The following is a 24,646-nucleotide window of genomic DNA, read 5'->3' on the forward strand; positions in this document are numbered from 1 at the left end:
CTCCCATAAATAGACTCTCAGATTATAAACTAATATCAATAATTATAATTTCGAGGGGTTCTTACACTCCAACTCCTTAATTAGTGGATAGCTGCAATTCAGAAAAACAGCGAGAATATGTGGACCCATCTGTACAATTTCAGTGAGAATAAATCATACAAACCCTGAAAAACTGTTTCTATTTATGTGTGGTGATTAGTTACCGTTAATCGATAATTATTCAGAAATCGTGAGATGCGGTCTGGTGTGATGTAGGTTTCAGAAAAACATTTTCTTTATCGTGTCAACGTTTCGATCTTTATTGAGATCATCTTCAGGGCTCAATAAAGATCGAAACGTTGGCACGATAAAGAAAATGTTTTTTGTTTCTAATAACAATGTTTTGTTGTTAAATGTTTGTTTCTATTAAAATCAACCGATAAAGTGAATTGAGGAGATAGCGAGTAAATGAGAACCACAGACATTTAACTGTTAATAAAATGATAATCAAATAATAAAATGATAGGCAAAATACTGGTAAAGCTCATATCGAACCTCTTGTCCAAGGAAATTCCTACAAACACAATTCCCCACCACCAATTCGGCTTTTGAATTGCCACTCAACTGTACAACAAGCACATCGCAAAATCGACATCCTATGAGCTAAAACAGTATTGACCGGGTGTATTCTTGGATATACACCAGGCCTATGAGCTGAGGAAGCTTAAGAACATCCTACCAGCAACCTACCTTATCCTAAAATCCTATTTTAACGACTGTTACATCCCCACATACTGTTAGTATCCCACAGAAATTCATTGCCTCCTATCCATCCTATTCTGGCACGTGTCCCACAAGGCAGCGTGCTCGCTCCTTTCCTTTATTCAATTTATACCTCCGACCTACCTACGCAAACTAACACTATCACCTTCACCTTTGCCGATGATACCGCCATCCTTTCTGTTGATAAAGATCCTGTCACAGCTTCCCACTATCTTCAAAATCACCTACACATCCTAGAAATCAAATCGACAAACACAATATTGACCCTAAACAAAAAAACGCTCCCACCAGTATACCTCAACCCATCCCAATTGCGAACCATGTACGATACCTCGGACTTTACCTGGACAAACGTCGAACCTCCATACACGACTCAAGCGCACAGACTGTAACATACGAATTTTCATGCTTAAACGGCTACTGACAGACGATCAACACTCTCACTAACAAACAAAAGGAAACGTTACATTACCCTCCTGGCCCCATTTGGACATACGGACTTGAACTTTACGGAACTGCTAAGCATTCCAACCTCAATTCAATCCCTTCAATCCAAAATCCTCAGAACCATAGTCATCGCCGCTTTTTATGTCTCCAATCAGACCATCCATACCTCTTGTTACCGAGCGAGTCCAATCCCGCTACAAAACGTACCATTCCAAACTACCCCATCATCCGAAACCTTTCGTCAAAAACCTGTCATCCACCACATTACCTAATAATCACAACAGAAGACTGAAGCGTCGATGACCCCGCGACAACCTTAACCCTTGACATCGGTCTCCTAGGTCTCTCGCTCATCGTATTGATATACTAACGGCTACCATCACTAGATGCTAGCTGTTCAAGCTTTCATGCTACTGTTATTATTGTGTGCATGTAAATATTATATGCTTTACTTGATTGGTCGAAGAATGCAGTTGTAAAAAAAATTAGATTCTTAATTTTTGAAGGTTTTTATTAAAGATATTTTTTACCCAATTAAGCTACGGCAAATTACAAATATTTTTTTTTTATAAAGTAATTCCCTCAGATACTGAAAACTTTTTTGGAGGATTACAAGTTGCTAGTGCATATTTAAAATACTACTCATGGGAAATGTACGGACTCCTTGATATATTAAGCTTGTACAAGTTTTTTTATCACCAAAGTTAAAATGGATAACTGAAGTCTTGTGTCACTTCCTTTAATGTTTCCTCTTTGAAAGGAAAAAGAAAAGTAAGTTCCTAACCGTGCTGTGGCACTACAAGTAAACTATTATTGGGTTGTCCGGAAAATAATGCAGGATTTTAAGTTTTCATTAAAAAAAATCTATATAAAATATTCTGTTTACGTTTACAGGATTACTCATTTGTATGAATGTCAACACTTATTAATCCTCTTCCAAATGATATTGTTTGTTTACCTCTGTAGCATTCCGCTACNATATATATATATAACATGATTAACTAAAAATTTTAGTGTTTTCTAATGTAATTTTTTTATTGTTTTGATATTAATCTTATATTTTAGAGACAGGAAACAAAATTAATAATTCTTTATAACATAAATATTTTTGTTTCGATTTACAGGTTTTATTTAATTCAACGATTGACTTAGGCACACAAAAACAATCTTGGTTATACTTTTTTATACTTGCTTTTACAGGAGTATTGTCTAGGCGCGTTCTAAGATGTAGGACAGGCTTTCGACAGGGTCTGGCATCGTACCCTCTCATTATTATATTTTATTGAAATCCTAACTGATCGTTGTTTCAGAGTGAGGTGCGGCAATGAATTCTCGGAAGTCAAACAGGCCGGTGTACCGCAAGGTAGTATCCTTGGTCCTATCCTTGGTATCATTTATACTGCCGACCTACCAATACATTCTGATAATTATCACTACTTACGCAGACGACACCGCAATCCTATCCTCTAACTGGAATCCTGTGCAAGCTACCTCCAACATCCAGGAACACCTTGAGCTTATCGACGACTGGTATACAAAAGATTGAGGACAATACTGGACGAAGAAAAGTGCACTCGCTGTACTTTTAAGCTGAAAAAGCAGTCTTGCCCGCCATTATACGTCAAAACAGAGACATCGGTATCCACTTAAGTCAAATACTTGGGACTATATCTCGACATCACACTGACGTGAAAACCCCACACAAGACTTTAAAAAAAAACTTAATACAAGACTTGGACTACTACGAAGACTTCTAAGAACGAAACCGATTTGACAACTAAGCCAAAGCTAACACTGTACAAGACTTAATTAAGTGGAACTGTGGGGTACTGCCAAGCCATCCAATATCCAGCGCATCTAGTCCTTCCTATTGAAAGTCCTTAGACAAATTGTCAAAGCACCTTATTATGGTCACCAACCTCATTATCCACAAAGACCTCAACATAACTTTTGTCAACGAACTGATCCGGTCCAGATTCCAAACCTTCCGCACCAACCTTTCGAACCATGCTAACCGTACTGCTCGAGCACTCTCCACTCATTCCCAACCTGACAACCCACCACGACGCCACAACCCACGATGGCCTCTGGACCTCCTTGACCTCTAATCATACACAATTTAAAGCATGTTTTCTACCGGTGAAGTGCTGGCATTAGTGCTAGTATTGTGCTGTGTGATACATTAATCACGTGTACATATTTGTATAGTATACGACCATGTGTAGGTAACAAATAAATTTAAATAAAAAACTGTTTTAAAATAATATTTTAACTTTGAAACAAATGTATTTTCGGGTTTAAAGAAAAATAAATTAATGGAAAAAATCTTGTTTTTTATGTTAAAATTTAAATAATACAAAATTTGACTTCAGCGTACAGGAACAATCCTGTTTGTACTAATTTTAAAAATATAATATTTTAACTTTAAAATAAATTTTTCTGTTAATAAAATGAATTGATATAAAATCTTCTCGTATTTTAGGTTAAAATGATAAAATATAATGTAAAATTAAATTCTGGGGAATAAAATAATCTGAACTTTGAACCAGCTTTGAGATTTGGAAGAATGGGACGGGGGAACAAATGAAAAGGAAACTCACCTGATATCTTCTATTTTATATGGAATATTCTTTCCATAAAAAAATCAAGTTGAGACAGGATCTACTGCTTTTATGCTGCTTGGTAGAAGACGTCCTTTTCGGCTCCTGCACAGAAGATAGAAAATGTCCGTTCAGTACTGTTAAACATGCCCAATTCAGATTGTTTTTATTTCATTTTATTTTATTTACTTTTTTCAAAAAGATTATATAAAATTTTCCATTTGTTATAAATAACTAATTAAATTTAAATTTAAATTTTTATTTATCATTTATTTATTATATATTATGAATTTTTTACCTTAAGTTCCCTAAAATATATATTTTCTAAAATATTACTTTTGGAACATCTATTTCTAAGAGATGTTACACTCGTATAGAAATAAAAGAGGCCATTCCTCCAATTAGCCGAATATCCTGGGAGTGAGGAAAGTGGAATAAAATGATTATAATTAATCCTCCGCTCGTAAATATAATCTAAAAGGAAATATTGTCATGGCGCCAGATGCTCCAATTCCTGAAATCCGTTCGAAAAATCTCCGGAGCCACCGCGTCCCCGTTTCGTATTTGTGCATAGGCGCGATTTGAGCTTTGACTGAGAAGGTGGTGTTGAAAGATCGTTTGGACTTTACGAAGTTCGTATTTCGAAACCGGCGTCGATTGCCAAAAGACGATGCAGCGATTTAAAATAAATATATATTAAAAAAAACAATAAACCAACTGCGCAATATAAAAGAGGAGCCAAAAAGCATGGCAACAAACATCAAAACAACCGGCCGACAACAAATAAACCGCCTTGGAGCCTGGTTATGTCATTTCAAACTGACACGAAAAATGGCTTTATATATACGATTTCTTTTTTTACTGATTTTTTAATTTTATTTTAGTTATTATTACTGTACTACATTCAGCTTAATTTTTTTATTATTATATACATATGGCCATCTAGAAGGGCATGTACGTAAGTTCAAATTGCAAAATGTTCTCGTTGAGTGCAAGAAAGGACAAATTGACGAAAATCTGCGAAATTTGTAAAAATAAATCGTCACTCTAACTCTCTCTCTCTCCCCCTCTCTCTCTTTCCCACTCTCACTTTCTCTCTTTCCCACACTCTAACTCTCGCTCTTTCCCACTCTCACTCTCTCTCTTTCTCTCACTCTCACTCTCTCTCACACTCTCACTCTCTCTCACTTTCTCACTCTCATTCTCTCTCTTTCTCACACTCTCTCTCTCTCTTTCTCTCACTCTCACTCTCTTTCTCACACTCACTCTCTCTCTCACTCTCACTCTCTCTCACACTCACTCTCTCTCTCACTCTCACTCTCTCTCACACTCACACTCTCACTCTCACTCTCACACACGCACACTTACACTCTCTCACTTTCTCACTCTCACTCTCTCTCTTTATCTCACTCTCTCACTCTCTCTCTTTCTCTCGCTCTCACTCTCTCTCACTTTCTCACTCTCACTCTCTCTCTTTCTCTCACTCTCTCACTCTCTTTCTCTCACTCTCTCTTTCTCTCACTCTCTCTCTCACACTCACTCTCTCTCACTCTCTTTCTCACGCTCACTCTCTCTCACACTCACACTCTCACTCTCTCACTTTCTCACTCTCACTCTCTCACACATGCACACTTACACTCTCTCTCACTTTCTCACTCTCACTCTCTCTTTATCTCACTCTCTCACTCTCTCTTTCCTCACTCTCACTCTCTCTGTTTCTCTCACTGTCACTCTCTCTCACTCTCTTTCTCACGCTCACTCTCTCTCACACTCACACTCTCTCTCATTCTCTCGCTCTCACTCTCTCTCACTTTCTCACTCTCACTCTCTCTCTTTCTCTCACTCTCTCACTCTCTTTCTCTCACTCTCTCTCTTTCTCTCATTCTCACTCTCTCTCACACTCACTCTCTCTCACTCTCTTTCTCACGCTCACTCTCTCTCACACTCACACTCTCACTCTCTCACTTTCTCACTCCCACTCTCTCACACATGCACACTTACACTCTCTCTCACTTTCTCACACTCTCTCTCACTCTGTCTCTTTCTCTCACTTTCAATTCTCACTCTATCGATTTCCGGTCCGCCTATTCTCGCTGTTCCCTCAGGCCCTAAAAAAGATTTTCGTACTCCGTATACGATTCGTGTAGAGAAAATACAATTCCTATCCATTTGTGTCTATTTTTATGAAAGATAAGGTAAACAAGAAACCAACACTTTAATGGTCAAATGAATGGGGGAAAAAAATTTCTATGAAGTAATACAATTTTAAGTGGTATAATATTTGTTCCTCTCAGTATAAATGCTGGGTATAATTTTATTATTTCTGTTCTCCCTGATCTACTCTGAGGTGTTTCAGTTGATAAACGATATGATGCGCAATAAAGGAAACAATGTTGTAATTTGGCCCAACCACTGCCTCGTAAACATCAGTGATCCTTCTTTCTACGCTCCTCAATTTTGTCACATTTTACTTTTATTCTCAAGATTTAATTCATACTGGGGTCCCATAAGTACACTATGTTGCTGTTGTTTGCTGAATTTGTTTTATTTGACACATTAGTTTTATCAGGGTTAAATTTGTGTGTTGTTTTGAGCGTCAGTTTTTATACAACAGCACACTTTTATTGATAGCCTGTTAAACATCACTATTTTTCCTGATGCCAATCGTCAATGATAGTCTACTAGTCGTCAGTGCGCAAAAGTTTCCATTTCAGGGGGAAAATCAAGCTTTAAAACTGAGACATACAATTATACAAAATCCTGGCTTGCAACAGGACCTTCGTGGCCATCAATTTTCATTAATTGTTTAAAAAAATTATTGTGTCCAATAAATAAAATTATGGAATTAAAACCTTTTATTTTGTTGTTTTTTTCAAAATCACTTGATTAAATTTTCCTTCAGTAAAAAACATAATAATTTCTAATCAATTTTAATGCCATTTATAATAAAAATTTAAAAAATCCTAGGAAAAGTAAACACTACAAAATTGGCAATATTCATTTTTGAGCAGTTTATATAACCACCTGCTTTTAAGCAAACAACCAAGTGCAAACATACTGTTATCAGTCAACGTTTACTTTTAATTGGGAGATTGGATGGGAACATAGTCAAAGGAGAAACCCACAAAAATCATTATTATTATGGATTAGTCTTTGGATATCAATTATCTGTACAATTACGACTCAACCATAAATTGACCCAAATCCATGAAAAAGTAAGAACATATTTATTCAGGTTCAATATATCGGATGATCCTACTTGCACCTTGTCCAATTTACAAAAGAAACAAACCATGATTGTTTGTCTGTTCATGATTCGAGATGATAACGTTGATGATGATTAGGGATAATGATGATGAATACTAGTGGGGGGGGGTGTTCCCCAAGCACTGTGGCCTTCTCGCATACTTTCCTAGTTCCATAGTGGAATCTACTCGTTCTTTCTAAGCAGTTGCTGGAATTCCATCTCCTGGGTTTTCTTTCTATCCCGAGTCATGGGGATGATCATTGAGAGGTAGCTTTGCATTCAAAACTGATATGGATGGCCGTTTCTTCCTACTCATTTCGTCATCTATAAATGGGACCATCATTGAATATGCCCAAGTAGGGAAGATGCTTAATCCGATCATTCTTCTCAGTTTAGCCCCTCTAACTGTATCAGTTTGCCAGACTTGGTGAGCGTTGTTTTAGCATAAGTTTACTATGTCTAGCGCCCCTAGAGTTTATCCAATTCTCCTTTTGTCTTTTTTGGATCCATTCTGTGATGGAGGGTTCTGTGTTTATTTTGTTATCTCAAAATCAGGGCCTAAATATGGCCAGTGTGTTGACTTTTCGTTACCCAAAATTTCTTTGGGTCCTTGTACCAAAGACATCATTGGGTTATTTTTACCCAGGTTTTAGAGATTTTGGATGCATTCATTGTCTAGTTTTGATGAGTTTTTGTACAAACTAATGTTTGTACTTCTTGCTTGTTTATCGAGGATTTTTTCGCCAGTATACCCTCTTTTAAGATTTTCTAAGGCACAAGCATTGAAGGCATTATTTCTACTTGAAAGACCGAAGTGTACATCCCTAAAGCGTCCCTTACATGATCAATTTTATTTACAATATCAGCATTGTCAATACAGTCATTTACTCCTTGAGGATACCACCATCAATATCGTCATACCCTACACGGTAAATATTATTGTCAATAAATTGTATCAATAAATGTGCTCAGTACGTTTGTTTCCACCATTCGGACAAGTGAAATTGTGTCTTTCCATGTGAATTTTCGTGGCGTCCTGTGTTTTGAAAACATGAACAATCGAAAAAATGATTATTTGGAGATCGTGAGGTGCGATCTGGTGTGACGTAGGTTTTAGAAAAATATTTTCTTTATTATGCAACGTTTCGATCTTTATTGAGACCATCTTCAGGGCTCGAAGTGCCCACTCTCAACACAACACGCAAGAATGACACATCTACACGGAAAACAAACACTTTGAGCCTTGAAGATGATCTCAATAAAGATCGAAATGTTGGCATGATAAAGAAAATGTTTTTCTAAAACTTAGTCACACCAGACCGCACCTCACGATTTCCAAATAATCATTGGCTAACGGTCACTAAACACCACAAAAATGGAAAAAATGTTGTGTAGCCATCGTAAGTATTCGTCGACTTCAGCGAAATCGATGGATGAAAGAGTGGTTGAAGAAACCTGAATAATAGTCAGTAATAATAATAATATTGTATAACCCATTACTCTGCACAAAGATTCCTTTCCTACAAAAACTCGGCAACAACTGAGTATTGACAATATTATTGAATATGCCTCTAGACGCTCAATAATATTGACAATATCCCCTCCACTTTTAAATATTGACGCCCCGAGATCAGAAAACCTGGATTTCAGCGATATCGCTTCAATATCGACCATCAATACTCTTTTTTCACCCTACACGATCAATATTATTGTCAATATTATTGACCGAGTAAGGGCCGCTTAATGAGTTTGATTGCTCGTGTTTTGGGCTTGTACAAAAAATGCCTGATCCGTTTCCTTCTTCTGTTTCGGAGCCATCATATATATACACATCATGTATACATTATCATTGTATCTGATGTACTCCTGAATTCTTCTTCTCCGTTGTAGTCTATTGAGTCCTTCATATGATGTTGTAAAGAGTGATTCCGGGATCCTGTCGTCAGTCCCAATTGCTAAGAGCGGGTGTCTGATTTTATTGATCATTCTCGTGTACACGAAGTGTTTAGTTCCCAACCTGTCTGATTGATTCTGGAGCATAAATGAGCTTTCCCTAGCTTCTTCTTGTATAATTGTTTCCAATGAAGGTGGGTTTAGCAGTTTCGAGTGCAATTGATGGCGTTGTTTTCATTGCTCCTTATATTCTTAAGTTTGCCATTCTTCGTGTGCTGCCTAATGTTTGGGTAGTTTGTTTTTGTTGAGGTTTGGTCCACCAGATTAGTAATCCATAGGTTATTTTAAGTCTTATTAACAAGATTCCAGAGTCTAAGAAGTGTATTAATGTAAAATAATATTCTCAAGCTTCAAATTTGTCCGACTGATATAATTATACGCACTAGATTTAAATTTTTAAAAAAATTCTCCGTCTACGATTTTCTTCAATACAGCCAGAAATCTATTCTTTCTTCTTTTCGGCTTATCGACATTAGTTCCGAATAGGTTTAAAATGAGATTAAGGTGTTGTTTTGGCCCCCGCCGAAGGCCCTCAAGTCGGTTTGGCAACTGTTATTGTTCTCTGTCTTCTAAACATAAAACTAGGCGACTGTATCGCACAGCATTCGGTAGCCCTGAACCTCTAATAGTTCAATCTTATAACTGCAATAATATGCAGTTATATTTTAATGCATTATTGTAATAGAAAATCTTTTTATCAAATTTCAAGACGTTTGGTATTAATATTTCATTTATAAGTTCGTATTTTTTTTTCTTTTTTTTTATAAAATGCATGTGGTGTGAGGTACCCTGTTGTCATAAAGCCTACAGATAGAGATTGTTAATTATGATATCCTTAATTTATTTTGTCCTACGCAATGTGACAATTGTGTACTTTCTTTTTAACAAGTTGACAGTTATACAGCGCCCTAAATATATTCGGCTGTCTAAAAGCGGCCTTTTCTCATTTAAAAGATCAAGAGGACAATTTATGGACAATAAATATGAAAGTCACACCGTCCATCCACTCGGGACGATAAGATCTGAAGATTCCGAAGATTGCACAAACACTGAATAAATATAGAACGTGCGTGCGTGCGTGCGTGCGTGCGTGCGTGTGTGTGTGTGTGTGTGTGTGTGCGCGCGCGCGTGCGTGCGTGCGTGCGTGCGCGCGTGCGTGCGTGCGTGTGTATGTGTGTGTCGTGCGTGTGCGTGTGTGTTAAAATAATTCTTTCAAATAAAAATGTTACCCACTTTTCCTAATTATATCGATTATATTATATTACTTTTAAATTATTTTTTTAAATCCTAAGTTTTTAACAAGATTAATTCAAAAATATATAGAGAAAAATATTAAGATAGAAAGATAGAAAGAGTGAGAAAATTGAAATAATACAGTGGAGAGGTAAGAAAAATAGATAGGAGCATGGGATAGAGATGTGAGAGGGGTACAGAAGAAGGAGAGAAATTTACAAAAAGTAGAAAAATGAGAATGAAAAAAGGAATGAGAGGTGTAGTCTTAGCCGGCTAGCCTCCAAGTTCGGGAGCCGGATGATATCAACAGCTAGGTCAATTCAGCATCCAACGCATGCAATTCCAAACCTATTCGTACTTATGTTCGTTCTTAAATACATTCACCCCTATTTACCACTCATTCAATTAGGGTGGGGGGGTATTCAATTAGATTTACTCCATCACCCTCTACACTAATATAACTAACCTAATAATATCAAATTTATTATTTTCTTGTTGGTTTGAAAAAAATTATTTTTGTTATTATTATAATTTTATTTCTCATTAATTTCTAAAATCAAAATGAAATAAACTTTTTTTGTAAATGCGTGGTGATTAGTGACCGTTAATCGATGATTATTCAGAAATCATGAGACCAGACCGTATCTCACGGCTTTTTTAAAAATGAAAATCAAGACTAAATCAATAAGTGGTCACTATGAAATAAATTTAAGAGTGACATGTATATATCAAAATTCAATTATAAACTAAAATGTTTATAAGTACTTAATGATTGTTTGGAGGTCTGGACAGACCGCATCTCACGACCTCCAAATAATCATTAACTAACGATCACTAAACACCACACAGTACTTAAAATGTTAAGGTTGCTGAAGAAGTTAATATAGGAGAAAATATGATCCTTGGCTTAATATCATAATAGTATCTAATTCAGGTAAACAATTTGAAGGAGCAGATGAGCAGATCGAGAGCCTAAGGAAAATTAAAAATGTAGTGCTACAGTAAGAGAATAAAGGATTTATTAGGGATTTGATAAGGAGAAATCTAGTTTTCTGTGGAGTGAAAAAACTAAGGCATCGAAGATAATAGAAGCTTTAGTAGATCTTTTTAAAACAGAGCTTACATGGTTATGCCATGTAAGTTTGGAGTTAAAAATAACGCTGAGATTTTTAACTCCAGGACGAAAATTAATAGGGGAGCTGTTGATATGAGGGATAAGCAATGTGTATTAATGGGTTTTTAGGAAATTAATAAGGACTGGGATTTGTTAGAGTTTAAAAGAAAGCCGTTATTTTTTAACCATTGATTGAATGAACATTCAGTTGAGCAGAGATATAGTTTCAGATATGTACGACATTGGATGGTCATAGCATAAAGATGAACTTGGGAGAAATTACGAATTAATGGAAGATCATTAGAAACATGGAAAGAGGTAAAGTCCAAGAATAGAGCCTTGGGTACACCAGCTGACATTGAGAGAGAAGAGGAGAACATGAGCTCTTAGTTTTGTCAGACAGATAGGAGGAGATGAGATTAGTAGCAGTAGAAGAAAACTACTTCTTTTTTGAGTAGAGAAAACCGCCATCAACCCAAGTCACATACACAGCTTGAGGGGCAATGGGGTTGCTATTCCACCATCAGTCCCTCCCCATCACTCTCATAAATACACTCACTCATACAAAACACAGAAACACAAAACACATATTTTGAAGGCTATATACAATAAAAAATTCCGAATTCCCCTAAAAAGCAGAACAGAGGACCTTGAAACTCGTTACCATATTCGAGAACTCTTCTTAGATCTGGCGACATGCCTGCATGCTCTCTGTATGGAGCAAAGGCATGACACGCCTCTATTATGTGGGACACATCGAGTAACCTTTCTCTGCATAAGGGGCACCTGCTCAGGCTTTGGCCTAAAAGCAGGTGCCCGTGTGTCAACCACGTATGGCCAATCCTCAGACGGGTGAGGATGATCCCCGTCTCCTGCTCAGGTTCTCTGAGGGCCATCTACCAGTCGTGCTCTTGATTCGCAAGAGCCTCTCCGACGACCCTGCCCACTGACGCTGCCATCTTCCTTTTATCATATTTTTTACTGCGTGTTTAGCGTCAGGGGGCCTGATCACGATGGTCCGATCCGGAGGGTTTCGCCGCCTCGTCCGCACGTTCATTACCCTCCAGGCCGGTGTCCGGGAATCCAGACAACAACCACCAGAATCTATCCTATTGCCAACCAAAGCTTTAATATATCCTTTTAAAATACTTAATTTGAAAGGCAAAATTGAAATGTAAAACATTAATTAAAAATAAATAATAATAGTGGAGTCAGACTAGCCAAAAGTCTCAATGTGATGTGTTTTAAAAGAAATTTAAAACATTTTTTAACTATATATTAAAAATTCATTTAAAAAATCGTATAAATATATGGAATAATGGAATCAAATTGAATTACCTGATTAGTTTTGTATGGCTTTGTGCAATTTGTTCAATATGGAAACCCTAACAGAACAACTATCTAAAAACCTCTACATAGAAAGTTTTTGTTATAGTTATAACTTATATTTGTTGAAACATTAATATAAAGTTGATTGTTTAATGGTTTTATTTTTAAATTAAAAAAAATTAAATTATAAAATTTATTACTATTTTTTAATTATATTTTTGAATTTTTGTTCCATAGTTTAAACATTTCCTGTAGGCTTGTATGGCAAAAAATAATAATAATGGAGTCAGTCTAGCCAAAAGTATCAATGTGATGTTTTTTAAAAGAAATTTAAAACATTTTTTAACTATATATTAATGATCAACAGGCAAAGAACGCTGCAAACCATCCCCAAAGAACAGATAATTTCCTCTCCGCCCAGATGATATAGTTGTTTATGTTAAAAACATTATCAAACGAAAGTGGGCAGCAAGATGGAATGTCTGTAGTGATAGTATGAAAGAAATTAAGCCAGTTGTCCATAAATGGCCAACTGAGGAACTTGAGAGAAAAGAACTTATGATTCTCTCTAGATTGCGAATAGGTCACATCAGGCTAATCCATAATAGGCTTTTAATAGGCAACAACCTTCCAACTTATCCTCGATGTATACAAAGTGGAGTACGTATCATTCTGACAGTAAAACATATTTTGGACGACTGTCCCACTTTGCAACCCTTTAGGCAAAGGCTCAACCTTTCAAGTGATTTACAGGAGTTATTGGGTCCCCAGTGTTTCTTTCAAAGAGCACTTTTCAGTTTTTTTCCCAAATTGTTATACCATTCAACGTTTGCCTGCTAAAATGATAAGGATCAGCCTATACTCATGCTGAGACTGTTGCTAGTCTGACTCCATTATTATTATTAGCCATACAAGCCTACGGGGAATTTTTAAATTATGGAACAAAAATTCACAATTCTAATTAAAAAAGAAACAGAAATAAATTTTATAATTTGATTAAATTTTATGCAATTTAAAATGGGAATTTTGTACAAGCCTATGGGAAATGTTTAAATTATGGAACAAAAATTCAGAATTCTAATTTTTTTTAAAAATGGGATTTTTGCATGCATTTACCTTTCCAAATTAAGAATTTTAAAAGGATAAATTAAAGCTTGGATGGCAATAGGATAAATGAGTTTACGAGTGAATGTTTGGAGTCAGAGCTTTATAGCACTCAGAAGGGATATAGCTAAACTAAGATAGAAGGTTTGGGATGTTAGAGCGTGAAATGACCTTAGCCGTTAAAACGTCCTTAAAAATAATAATAATAATAATTTTAGGCAAAGGCTCAACCTTTCGAGTGATTTACAGGAGTTACTGGGTCCCCAGTGTTTCTTTCGAAGAGCACTTTTCAGCTTTCTCAATTTTATTGGAATTTATAATGAGATTTAGGCCTTTTCCCAAATTGTTATATGATTGAATGCCTGATAATGTTTGAATAAAAGTTGTGCGTGCAAGATTTCTTTTTTCAGAAGTTTTTGAGGCTGCCGGAGCGGAAAAATGAAATGGAAGAAAATACAAATTGCGGGGAAATAAACTGCAAAATGGGAATTTTGATTACATTTGGCCTTCCGAATTAAGAATTTGGCAATAGGATAAATTAGATTACGAGTGAATGTTTGGAGTCAGAGCTTTATAGCACTCAGAAGAGATATAGCTAACCTAAGATAGAAGGTTTAGATGTTAGGGCGTGAAATGACCTTAGCCGTTAAAACGCCCTTAAAAATTAATAATAATAATAATTACTATAAAAATTCATTTGAAAAATCGTATAAATATATTGAATAATGGAATCAAATTGAATTACCTGATTAGTTTTGTACGGTTATGTGCAATTTGTTCAACATGGAAACCCTACAGAACAACTATCTAAAAATCTCTACATAGAAAGTTTTCGTTATAGTATTTTCATTGATACATTAATGAACGTTGATTGTTTAATGGTTTTATTTTAAATTTTAAAAATAAATTATAAAATTTATTACTATTCTTTAAGTAAAATTTTGAATTTTTGTTCCATAGTTTAAACATTTCCTGTAGGCTTGTATGGCAAAAAATAATAATAATATTGGAGTCAGTCTAGCCAAAAGTATCAATGTGATGTTTTTTAAAAGAAATTTAAAACATTTTTTAACTATATATTAAAAATTCATTTAAAAATTATTAATTGAATAATGGAATCAAATTGAATTACCTGATTCGTTTTGTAAGGTTATGTGCAACATTTGTTCAACATGGAAACCCTACAGAACTATCTAAAAACCTCTACACAGAAAGTTTTCGTTATAGTTATATTTGTTGAAACATTAATGTAAAGTTGATTGTTTAATGGTTTCATTTTTAAATACTTGCTTGTTTTAAAGGCGAAAATGTGCGAGTTGCGAAATTTTAAAAAGTCAACTCCCCTCTTCAACGGTCATGCGCTTTCAAGGGTCGAACTGAAACCGTCACAACGAAGGTTTCCACTTTTCCAGTCGGGTTTTAATTTTTTATTATTCCACTCGGACTGTTCATTGTCCATTTTGTAATATCGTTTCTCGGAATTGTTTTTCTTCTTTCCATTTTCTTTCCATTTGGCTTGGATTTACACGGACATGTTCCACCCAAACAGCGTCAGGGTTGTGTTGGCCAGGGTGAAGAAAGACAAGGATTTACTAAGGCTCTACCATTCGACGACGTTGAAATGTCTGTCCAACAATGTAAGTCGATTTAGCCACAAAATTTTCATAAAAACAACTCCAAAATTGGTCAAAAAAGATCGAGTCATTATTTCAACTGGTAAGTCATGTACTGGGGGAAGTGATGTTTCAATGCTATATTATATAAAGGCAGAGTGAGGCGTCACTGTATACCAAAGAAAATACATTATGATCTGCCCAATCATGCATGATAGACGTATTCCCAGTGTTTGATTTGATATTTAAACTCTTATGCTGTCGTAATCTTTGCCAAGAGGTGACCTTGTCTTTTCTCAACCAGCAGTGAAGAACCACCCGAACATGTTTAGCTGTGGTTTGCTTATCTATTGGGTTGTCCGGAAAATAATGCAGGATTTTGGTATTAAACAAAAAAAAAGAAACTAGTTACTTTAAAGCAATGTTCTTTAATCAAAATAATTTCCCATNTACAAATGAGTAATCCTGTAAACGTAAACAGAATATTTTATATAGATTTTTTTTAATGAAAACTTAAAATCCTGCATTATTTTCCGGACAACCCAATATAACACACTTTGCTCGAGCCACAGGGTACAAGGCAATTTGAAGCCCATTTGATTTTTCTCCGAGAGTGACTCATGTTGCTTCTACTACACAGGAACTCAGGTGGCAACATTATACTTATCATGTTTGAAGCGTATTTTTCTGATGACTTAATGATCAGTGCTGATTCTGGACATTTCTGTTGCCTGTTAGAAACTATGTATTGATAGATATGTTTATTTCTGCCTCAACTTTATTGACTGGTGGTTCAAGGTCCAGCCAATGGTCAAAATCACGATTAAGGCTTAATTTTCTTCATTGTTTGCATTAATTTCCACTTAGTTTGCAACTACTGCTCTAAACTTGAATGATTGTTGTTTTTGAACAGTGTACAAATAATTTTGAAGCTTAAAACTAATTTTTCAGTAACATCTGAATTGGTCAAGTCATTATTGACTTAGGTTATTCCTGCTGATAGCCAGGAACCATGATTGATAGGTATGTCTAGTTCTGTGTCTATTTTATTACAGACTCCTGATAGTTTAAGTTTGAACATCGTATGAGTCATTTTGAAGCTAATTTTTTGGTATTGTCTGGATTAGTCGAGTCATTATTGACTTAGGTTACACCTACTCATAGTCAGGAACCATGGTTGATGGCTTAAATTTGAACATTGTACAAGTTACTATTGACTTAGGTTGCTCCTATTGAGAGTCAGGAACCACGGCTGAAGGCTTAAATTTGAATATTGTACAAGTCACTATTGACGTAGGTTACTCTTACTGATAGTCAAGAACCATGGTGGATGGCTTAACTTTGAACATTGTACGATGCATTTTGAAGCTTGTAGCCGATGTATCAGCATTGTCTGGATTAATTGAGTCATTATTGACTTAGGTTACACCTACTCATAGTCAGGAACCACGGTTGATGGCTTAAATTTGAACATTGTACAAGTCACTATTGACTTAGGTTACTCTTACTGATAGTCAAGAACCATGGTTGATAGATATGCCTAGCTTTGAGCTAATTTTTTTGAAACACTTGATGGCTTTCGTTTAAACCACATATGAGTCAGTTTGAAGCCTGGAGCTCATTTTTCTGACTGTCTGCATTATATGAGTCAATGTTAACTCAGTATTCTCTTACTCTTCGTGAGGAACCATCTGTTTATGGACTTGTTTAATTCTGTCATAATTTGATTGACCATTAGCTCATGCTCAGGTTGCTGCATAGTACAACTCAGTTTGATGCCTTGGCTACCAAGGAAATTATGTTATTTTTGTTCTTTACCCCCAAGAATATTGCGGTTTTCTTATTAATTTTATCAATTTTTTCATCAATTTATTTAAATTTGTATTTTGTAGCTTCTTAACCAAAAACTGAAATCGAATTCCCAGTGGCGAATACAAGAGAGGTTTTATAAAAACATAAGCCATGGAAAACCTCCTGAAAAACCTTTTTCCAAATTTTGGCATTTATTCCTCGGAACCTTTTTCCTTGGGACGCTAATCGATTGGGATGAGTATGTTCCTAGTTTAATCACTGAAAGCTTTAACAGCGTTCCTAACATTTCTGTTCGTTTAGAGTCAAAGAAGCGATCTTCCCATCAGTCGACGCAGCTGAAATCCAGCACCAGCCGATTCCCAAGGAGATAATCAACACCTCTGAAGAAGAAGGTTCGAAGAAGAAGAAGAAAAAGGACAAAGTCGGTTTTAGAGACCGTAAGGTAATAAAAGGTTTAATTTTTCAAAAATTAAAATGATCATATATCTCCCTTGCAAAAACTTTTATGAAATAATAATTTAGATAATAGAATACGAGAATAGAATGCGGATGTATTCAACACCTGATAAGATTTTCCGCTACTTTGCAACAGTTAAAATAACGACACCTGAATCAGTGGATATATATATGACACCGTATGATTTACTACGATCAATTACGCCTGATATCAAACAGCCAGATGGTAAAGTAAACCAAAATTGAAAAACAAAACAAAAAAATTACTAAACTTTGGTTGTCTTGGAAAATGTAAAAAAAAGGTCTGGTTTCTAATTTGAATGATTTGCATGATTAACCTTCAATCATTGGACAGTTGGGAGATTTTAATTATTTTATTTAGTTGTTTCCTTTTTCTAAATGGAAAATTTGAAAATTCAAAAGAAATATTTGACAGATAATCGAATATGAAAATCGTATGCGCCACTTCTCAACGCCGGATAAAGTGTTTCGGTACTTTGCAACGCTCCAAGTCTCGCATTCGCACGGATCTAGCGAGACGCATGAAGTCTTCATGACGCCGGACGACTTTCTAAGGTCAATGACGCCCGGAATTAAACAGCCAGATGGTAAAAAATCTTAAAAAGAAACAAAAAAAATATATCGATGTTGTGATTCTGTCTATGAACAATTTTATTTACCTCTGTTTCTTATTTCTAAGCTTCATCGCTGTACTCAGTATATTATTTTTTATCTTGTGCTTTATTTGTCAATTATCTTTTAAAAAATTGAAATTTTTTAAATTATTTAATTACTTTTTTAAGGGAAAACAAGGATTTAAATTTTGACTAAGTCCAATTTTGTTTGATTTTGTTATTTTATTTAATCAAGGTAGTCTGGTTTATATTTTATTTTATCAACTTAGTTTTAAATTATCAGCTTTCTTTCTTTTTTCTTTTCCTTTTGCATGTGAGTAACATTTGTCTAATCTAATAATATTTAATGTATTATATTTTATGCATAAAACCGCTTTTTTTTAATATATTCAGTTTGCTGCTTGATATCGCATGTCGTAATTTTTTTTTCTCACCCAATTCCATGCTAAAATGTCTGTTTTTTTAGGCCTGGGATTGGACCAGTACAAGCGATACGATCCGAAGGTAAATTAATTTATCTCAGTTTATAATTTTTTGTTCTATGCGAACCCTTTGTCGTACTTATACAAGAAATGTTAATGAAAACCCACGTAGCCGTCATATTTTGCCTTATTTGTGTAAAATGTGTTTTTATCCCTTCTCAATAATCTGTGTCTGTAATTGTTGTAAATTTTCGAAAATGGCGAGCTAATAAAACGGCCTGTACATACGTCATAAAATTTTATCTCTTAAAGCCTATGGGCCATTTTATTAGATTTTCTTTTTACATATGAGTTAATTTTTAAACACAAAATTTGAAATACAAAGCAAATGTCAGAAATGGCAAACAGTCTTCAGAACTACTTTTTCCACCCGAGCCACCGTGGCTTCAATCCCTGAAACAACCCCACTATCTCAAAACAATTTTTGTCCAATTCCTTTTTGATCTTTCGTGTTTAAAAATTAACTTATAAATAATGTAATGAATGGGACTGAAACCAATAAAAAATAATCCTTAAATTTTTTCTTTTTACCACACCTTTGTGTCTTTGGCACTTTCATGTGTACTCTTCTTTTCTTTTTTGTGTGTACATTTTCTTATAGAAACTCATAATCTCACCTTTTTCTATCGTTGTGATGCAATCTTTTCTTGTCTCTTGTTACAGAACCATGCTGAGGTATTTACTGTTTCTCCATTTTTTTCTCTCTTTCACTTTTTGTTTTGCAAAATAATTTACAAAAGAAAATATTTCACTTGTTTGCCTATATTTTCACTGTCTTTTTCACCCTCTTTCTTCTGGAGTAAAAATAAACAGATTTAGCATGTTTTGGCCTTGCATGACGACCATAAATAGCATAGCTTTAGGACCTTCACTGTACTCTTTCTTTTTTTTCTCTACATAATAAGTAGATAATTTATCAGGAAATTTATATTTAGCATCTAGGTAAATTTTATAGGGTAGATTTGAAACAAATTTGAAAAAATGAAGGTTTTTAATACCATTAAAATATGCAGTTCTCTTCAGAAACACATTGTAAGGTAATGTGCCGAAAATTAGCTATAATTTTTTTTTCACTTTACTTTCAAGTTAGATTATTTATTTTTTAATAATTAAAATTATATTTCACTTTCATTTTTTAGTTCCATTCACACAAGAGCAAGCAAATTGGCTTTTTTTTTATATAATTCAACTGTTTAAGGAAAGAAAGTGATCACCATTTAAAAAAAGCTTTTTTTTGTAATATTTCACCCCATTGTTTTTTTTCTTTTTTTTAAATTGAATTAAGTGTTTATTTAGTACGGTACAATTATGGTGCACTGGAGAATGTTCTGATGTTGGAGCTGGAAACAGTTGAGAAAAACCCATGCCCTGGACAAAAGCAACAAGCATGAGGCTAAGAAATTTTTAAATTTTTATCTTTCAGCAGGGAAGATTTAGGAAAATTATAGGTCTCTATACTGATCAATACTCGTTAAAGAAGATAAGCAAAGCAGCAACAAAAGGGGATTTTCGAGAGTGTCAACAGACCCCCTGAGGTACAAGGAAATAAAGCCAGATCTAAATTAGAGAGGAATCAGCCTCTTCACGATGTGCGCACTGTTAAGGCTAAGAGTTTTTTTTTTTTTACCAGTTCCCAAAGCTTTTTTTAAGGACTCACTTGTGCATCCTGCCTTTTCCACTTCCATGAGTCAGCCTATATAAGCCTTCAACCCAACAGAGGAAATGTTCCATCTCTTCCTGGCAATATCTGCACTAGCTTGTTCCTTCCGTTCTGAGTACCCTAATCCTCCGGAGTCTGCACTGCCCAGTCAGAAGTCCTACTATCATTCAAGTCCTGACAAGTCCTAGGTATATCCTATGTACTGCCGTTAGTTTCTGCTATGTTCCATGATAAACTTTTTCGCCTCCTTCTGTCCTAAGCATTCCCATTGGATAGAGGACTTATTTTAAACCCATTGTCTGATGTTCTTGGCAATTTGGTGCAAAAGTGTTCAGGGCTGATAGATGTCCTCATCGAACTTTCTTAAAGCCAGCTTCTTTGTTGCTCAGACAAGGGTAATTTTGTTGTTTTCCCTAATGTCTAACAGAGCCCTAATGCAATCCCAAATGACTTCACTACCGATGCAGTAATTGCCCTCAGGCCACCTGGCTTTCTAAGTAGATAATTATTCTCCTGTTAACAATACGTTTTAATCTCCTTGGCACAATGTTCAATAGCCAGTCTCTGCTTGAACTACAGTCGCATATTCCTCGGTTTATTTTCATAAATACCAGGCAGAGCCGAACCAGAAGTAAAGAGAAGCCATCTAAAAATTCTGGAGAGAATTAAAATAAATGATATGGCTACAACAAAAAGAGGAAATTGAACTTTGACAAACCTTTCCATGTGGACATAGCAGAGATTTGGAAGAAAGGCATCCCCAAGTTTTGGTAATGGGCCCTATTTGGTTCATGGAAGGGTAAAAGGGTCAAATTATACTCTTATAAAACTTTTGGACTAATCCCAACCATTTTCCAAGCTGTGGGTCGTTCAATCCAACTCTGGGCAACAGTCAGACACTGTGTAAATTATGTGTTATAAAGGTACAAAATTTGTATGTTTTCAGCTCCAAACTAGTCTTGAAGTGTAAATTTCCTAATCCTTCTAGGACTTTAAATTGGTTATAAAATATTCTGGGATGTGAAGGTATTATAAAAGGAAATAAATAAGGTATAAAAGGCTGAACTAGCCGAAAAAGAGCAGCCGTCTCACCTATGGGAACGTAACCATAACCATAAAGCACTGGATTGTATGCTAAAGTTGAAAGTGGATAAACGGCTTGAAAAAAGAAAAACGCTAGCACCTAGTATAAGAGACAAATTCTATACCGACCACTACCACCTAAAAAAAGAGCAAAGCAAAGACAGAAACTCTGTCGAGTGAAACCAGAGAAATCGGCATATATCCTTTGTGAATGTAACAGCACTAACCTGTATACGGTATGGCAACTTCGGTGAGGCAATTCTCAGACCAAGAGAAGTGTGTGAAGTGGCACTGAGAACAATGCTCAGTGTCGGAAAAATGCACTTTCCACAGTTTTTTAGTAACCTTATAGGTTGCACAATTGACTTATACAGGTAGCAGTGGATGTTGGAATCCTTCAGGGTCCAATGAGGTCTTTGTTTTATTGTTATATAAATAATAGAAATTATTTTATGTTATTCTTAAAACATACTAGTGCAAAAAGGATGATTGGAGTTGACCAAGCTATAAATCGTTGCAAGTGCACCACTTTCTTTTAGAACAGTGTTCTTTTTTTTTTTCTTTCTTTCTTTCTTTTTACAAGTATACACATCCGACATGAAATTATATTGAAGCGTAATTTATTTTGAAATGAATAATTGCATGTCATAAAGGATGAACGTAAAGCAACGCGCTACACACTTTAGTGGATTGAGATGACTGCCAAAAATAGCAAGAGGAATCCTCTGCATGTAAAAATTTTTAATTTAGACTTTAATATTTATTATAAAGACAGGAGAAAAAAAATTAGTAGATGAGCTGTCTTAACAAATTAGGTCTAGGTCGTTAGACTGTAGTTTTTCTTAAAGATTTAGTGAATTGTTTAAAAAAAAGAAGTTCCAACTCCGGTTGTTTTGTGTCAACAACTTTAAAAATGATTTTCTTTACAGAATGTTCACATGAAATTAGAATTAGCGTTGGACGAGGACAGCATCTTTTACAAGCTCGGCAGCTCCGGTTTGATAACGTTTTCCGACTATATTTTCCTCCTTACTGTCTTGTCAAGTAGGCGATTTTTTTGTTATGTAATAATATTAATTATTTTTATTTTTGATGTTGTTTTGTGTTAAAAGCATCAAGAAGGCACTTCGAAATCGCGTTCCGTATGTTCGACTTGAATGGCGACGGCGACGTCGATTGCGAGGAGTTTGAGAAAGTAGCGACGCTGATCAGACAGCAGACCAGCATCGGCAACAGGCACAGGGATCATGCAAACACTGGAAATACGTTCAAGGTTGTTAATTTAAAACTATTGATTTAATCGTCAAAAATTTCCCGTTTAAATTTTTTTAGGGTGTGAATTCTGCGTTGACTACTTATTTCTTTGGGCCTAAACTCGACCAGAAGCTAACGATCGAGAAGTTTCTCGAGTTCCAGAGTCAGCTTCAGACTGAAATCTTGAGTCTTGAGGTATTTTCTGAATCCAAGTATATTAAAATTTAAAAAAAATTAAATAAATAAATAAGAAAGTTAACACCCACATAAAAACATAGTTTACGAGAAAAAACCCAGATGAAAATGGCAACATTTCTGAAGCTGATTTCACAGAGCTTCTGCTCGCTTACGCAGGCTATCCACCAAAAAAGAAATCGAAGATGCTGAAAAGAGTTAAAAAACTGTGAGTATGGGGACAAACCTTTTTTTATTCATTTATGCTGGGTCCACCCAATACACAATATAAATTTATTCTTGGTGGCTCATAATAATTTTAATTCAGAAAAAATTATTTTGAATAAGTATGATGTTACTTTCAGTTTTTGTTCCATTTATAAAAAGGCAGTTTGAAAATTACCAGATATAAATTTCACCTTTTCTAAATTGTTAATTCATATTTGTTAGTTTTAAAGATAACAGCCAAGGTGTGAGCAAAGAGGATTACTTGAAATTCTTTCACTTTCTTAACAATATTAATGATGTGGACACTGCGCTCACTTTTTACCACATTGCTGGTGCTTCCATCGATAGAGGTCTGTTTGTTTTAAGTACATTTCTGTATGAATTTCTCCATATTTTATTGTTTTTTCGCTCCAGCTACTTTAAAACATGTCGCCAGAACCGTGGCTCATGTGGATTTGAGCGATCACGTCATAGCTGTTGTTTTCACAATATTTGACGATAACCGTAAGACTTTTTTTCTATATATATATTTTTTTTAAATTTCTTTATCTGTAACAAGCTCAGAATGGTTTGTTTTCCAGTTGATGACCAGCTCAGCAACCGAGAGTTCATTGCTGTCATGAAAAACAGGCTTCTTCGCGGACTCGAGAAGCCAAAAGACACGGGCTTCGTCAAACTGATTCAGTCCGTTATTAAATGTGCAAAAGAAAACCGGCCCTCTTTGCGTGATGTATAACACGCTTTTATTAAACGCAGTCATCAATCTTTGAGCTTTTTTTTAATCCAACTTAAGTTTTCAGTGCTTGGAATTTTCATATTAATTAATAGTAAATACTATGATTAGTAAATATTACCACATTGATCTGAGCATATTCATAGTTACCTTTCCCCTATTGTGTTAAATAAAGCTTTAAATAAAGCATCAAAAAATAACCACAAAATGCTTTAAATAAACTAATATTCAATTTTACGCACAATAAATTATATCAAACAAATGGAAATAAAATGTATAATTGAATATTATAAATTTTAAATTATTATAAATCTTAACCGGTTTATCCTCTTTTTGTTGTTTTGTACTTAATAATGTATTTTAAATTTTTAAGTAAGTACCTGTAGGTAAAGTTTAAGTGCCACATATTTATTGTTTAAATTATAATGTTGTTAAATTTATATAGTTTGAAAAAATTCTTTATTAAAATGTATTAAGAAAAATTAATAAATCTCCAATTTAAGTAGTTATTTATATTTTATTGAACTTTTCTCACCCTATCTCTGTCTTTCCCTCTTACATAGCTAAAACCCCTATTATATCCCTCCTACCCTTTACACTTCCCCCCCNATATAACAAGACGGTTTTTGTTTTTTAGTATATAGATTCATTTTCATCTTCACTTCAAAAAAAAGTGCAATAAATTGAATTTTCCTAACAACTGGGTTAAGTACGTATTTGTATTTTT

The 24,646-nt window shown here is 34.9% G+C and overlaps 2 protein-coding genes across 5 annotated transcripts in view; one reads left to right on the forward strand and one right to left on the reverse strand.

Annotated features, from left to right (window-relative positions):
* The window catches only part of LOC106666321 (PDZ and LIM domain protein 3), a 65,986-nt gene extending 62,092 nt beyond the window's left edge, over nucleotides 1-3,894 (reverse strand). The window contains exon 1 of the mRNA XM_014393421.2: nucleotides 3,810-3,894. The gene's annotated coding sequence lies outside the window, so the exon portion shown is untranslated. The remainder of the gene's footprint in view (nucleotides 1-3,809) is intronic.
* Nucleotides 3,895-15,141: 11,247 nt separating this feature from the next.
* On the forward strand, nucleotides 15,142-23,954 carry LOC106666319 (calcium uptake protein 1 homolog, mitochondrial). Of its 4 annotated transcripts, none has more exons than XM_014393413.2 (13): nucleotides 15,142-15,426; nucleotides 17,295-17,452; nucleotides 17,515-17,656; nucleotides 18,107-18,278; nucleotides 18,772-18,809; nucleotides 19,451-19,462; nucleotides 22,460-22,574; nucleotides 22,643-22,803; nucleotides 22,863-22,979; nucleotides 23,063-23,187; nucleotides 23,409-23,536; nucleotides 23,601-23,690; nucleotides 23,768-23,954. In XM_014393413.2, the coding sequence occupies exons 1-13, from the start codon at nucleotides 15,322-15,324 to the stop codon at nucleotides 23,920-23,922; spliced, it is 1,518 nt and encodes a 505-aa protein (XP_014248899.1). In that variant the 5' UTR covers nucleotides 15,142-15,321; the 3' UTR covers nucleotides 23,923-23,954. The 4 variants fall into 4 exon arrangements, with proteins under 4 accessions (XP_014248899.1, XP_014248901.1, XP_014248900.1 ...); XM_014393414.2 differs by lacking the exon at nucleotides 18,107-18,278 and adding an exon at nucleotides 17,737-17,896 and having other exon boundaries at nucleotides 15,144-15,426; XM_014393415.2 differs by lacking the exon at nucleotides 19,451-19,462 and having other exon boundaries at nucleotides 15,143-15,426.
* The last annotated feature ends 692 nt before the right edge of the window (nucleotides 23,955-24,646 follow it).

Source organism: Cimex lectularius, unplaced genomic scaffold (assembly GCF_000648675.2).
Source record: "Cimex lectularius strain Harlan isolate CLEC.00 unplaced genomic scaffold, Clec_2.1 scaffold236, whole genome shotgun sequence".
Lineage (NCBI taxonomy): Eukaryota > Metazoa > Arthropoda > Insecta > Hemiptera > Cimicidae > Cimex > Cimex lectularius.

What these genes read in the sequence shown, in the direction of transcription:
- LOC106666319 (XM_014393413.2), top strand. Translation starts at nt 15,322, where the DNA reads ATGTTCCACCCAAACAGCGTCAGGGTTGTGTTGGCCAGGGTGAAGAAA. An exon ending in ACGCTAATCGATTGGGATGA is followed by an intron (nt 17,453 to 17,514) that starts GTATGTTCCTAG and finishes CTGTTCGTTTAG; the next exon opens with AGTCAAAGAAGCGATCTTCC. An exon ending in TCGGTTTTAGAGACCGTAAG is followed by an intron (nt 17,657 to 18,106) that starts GTAATAAAAGGT and finishes AATATTTGACAG; the next exon opens with ATAATCGAATATGAAAATCG.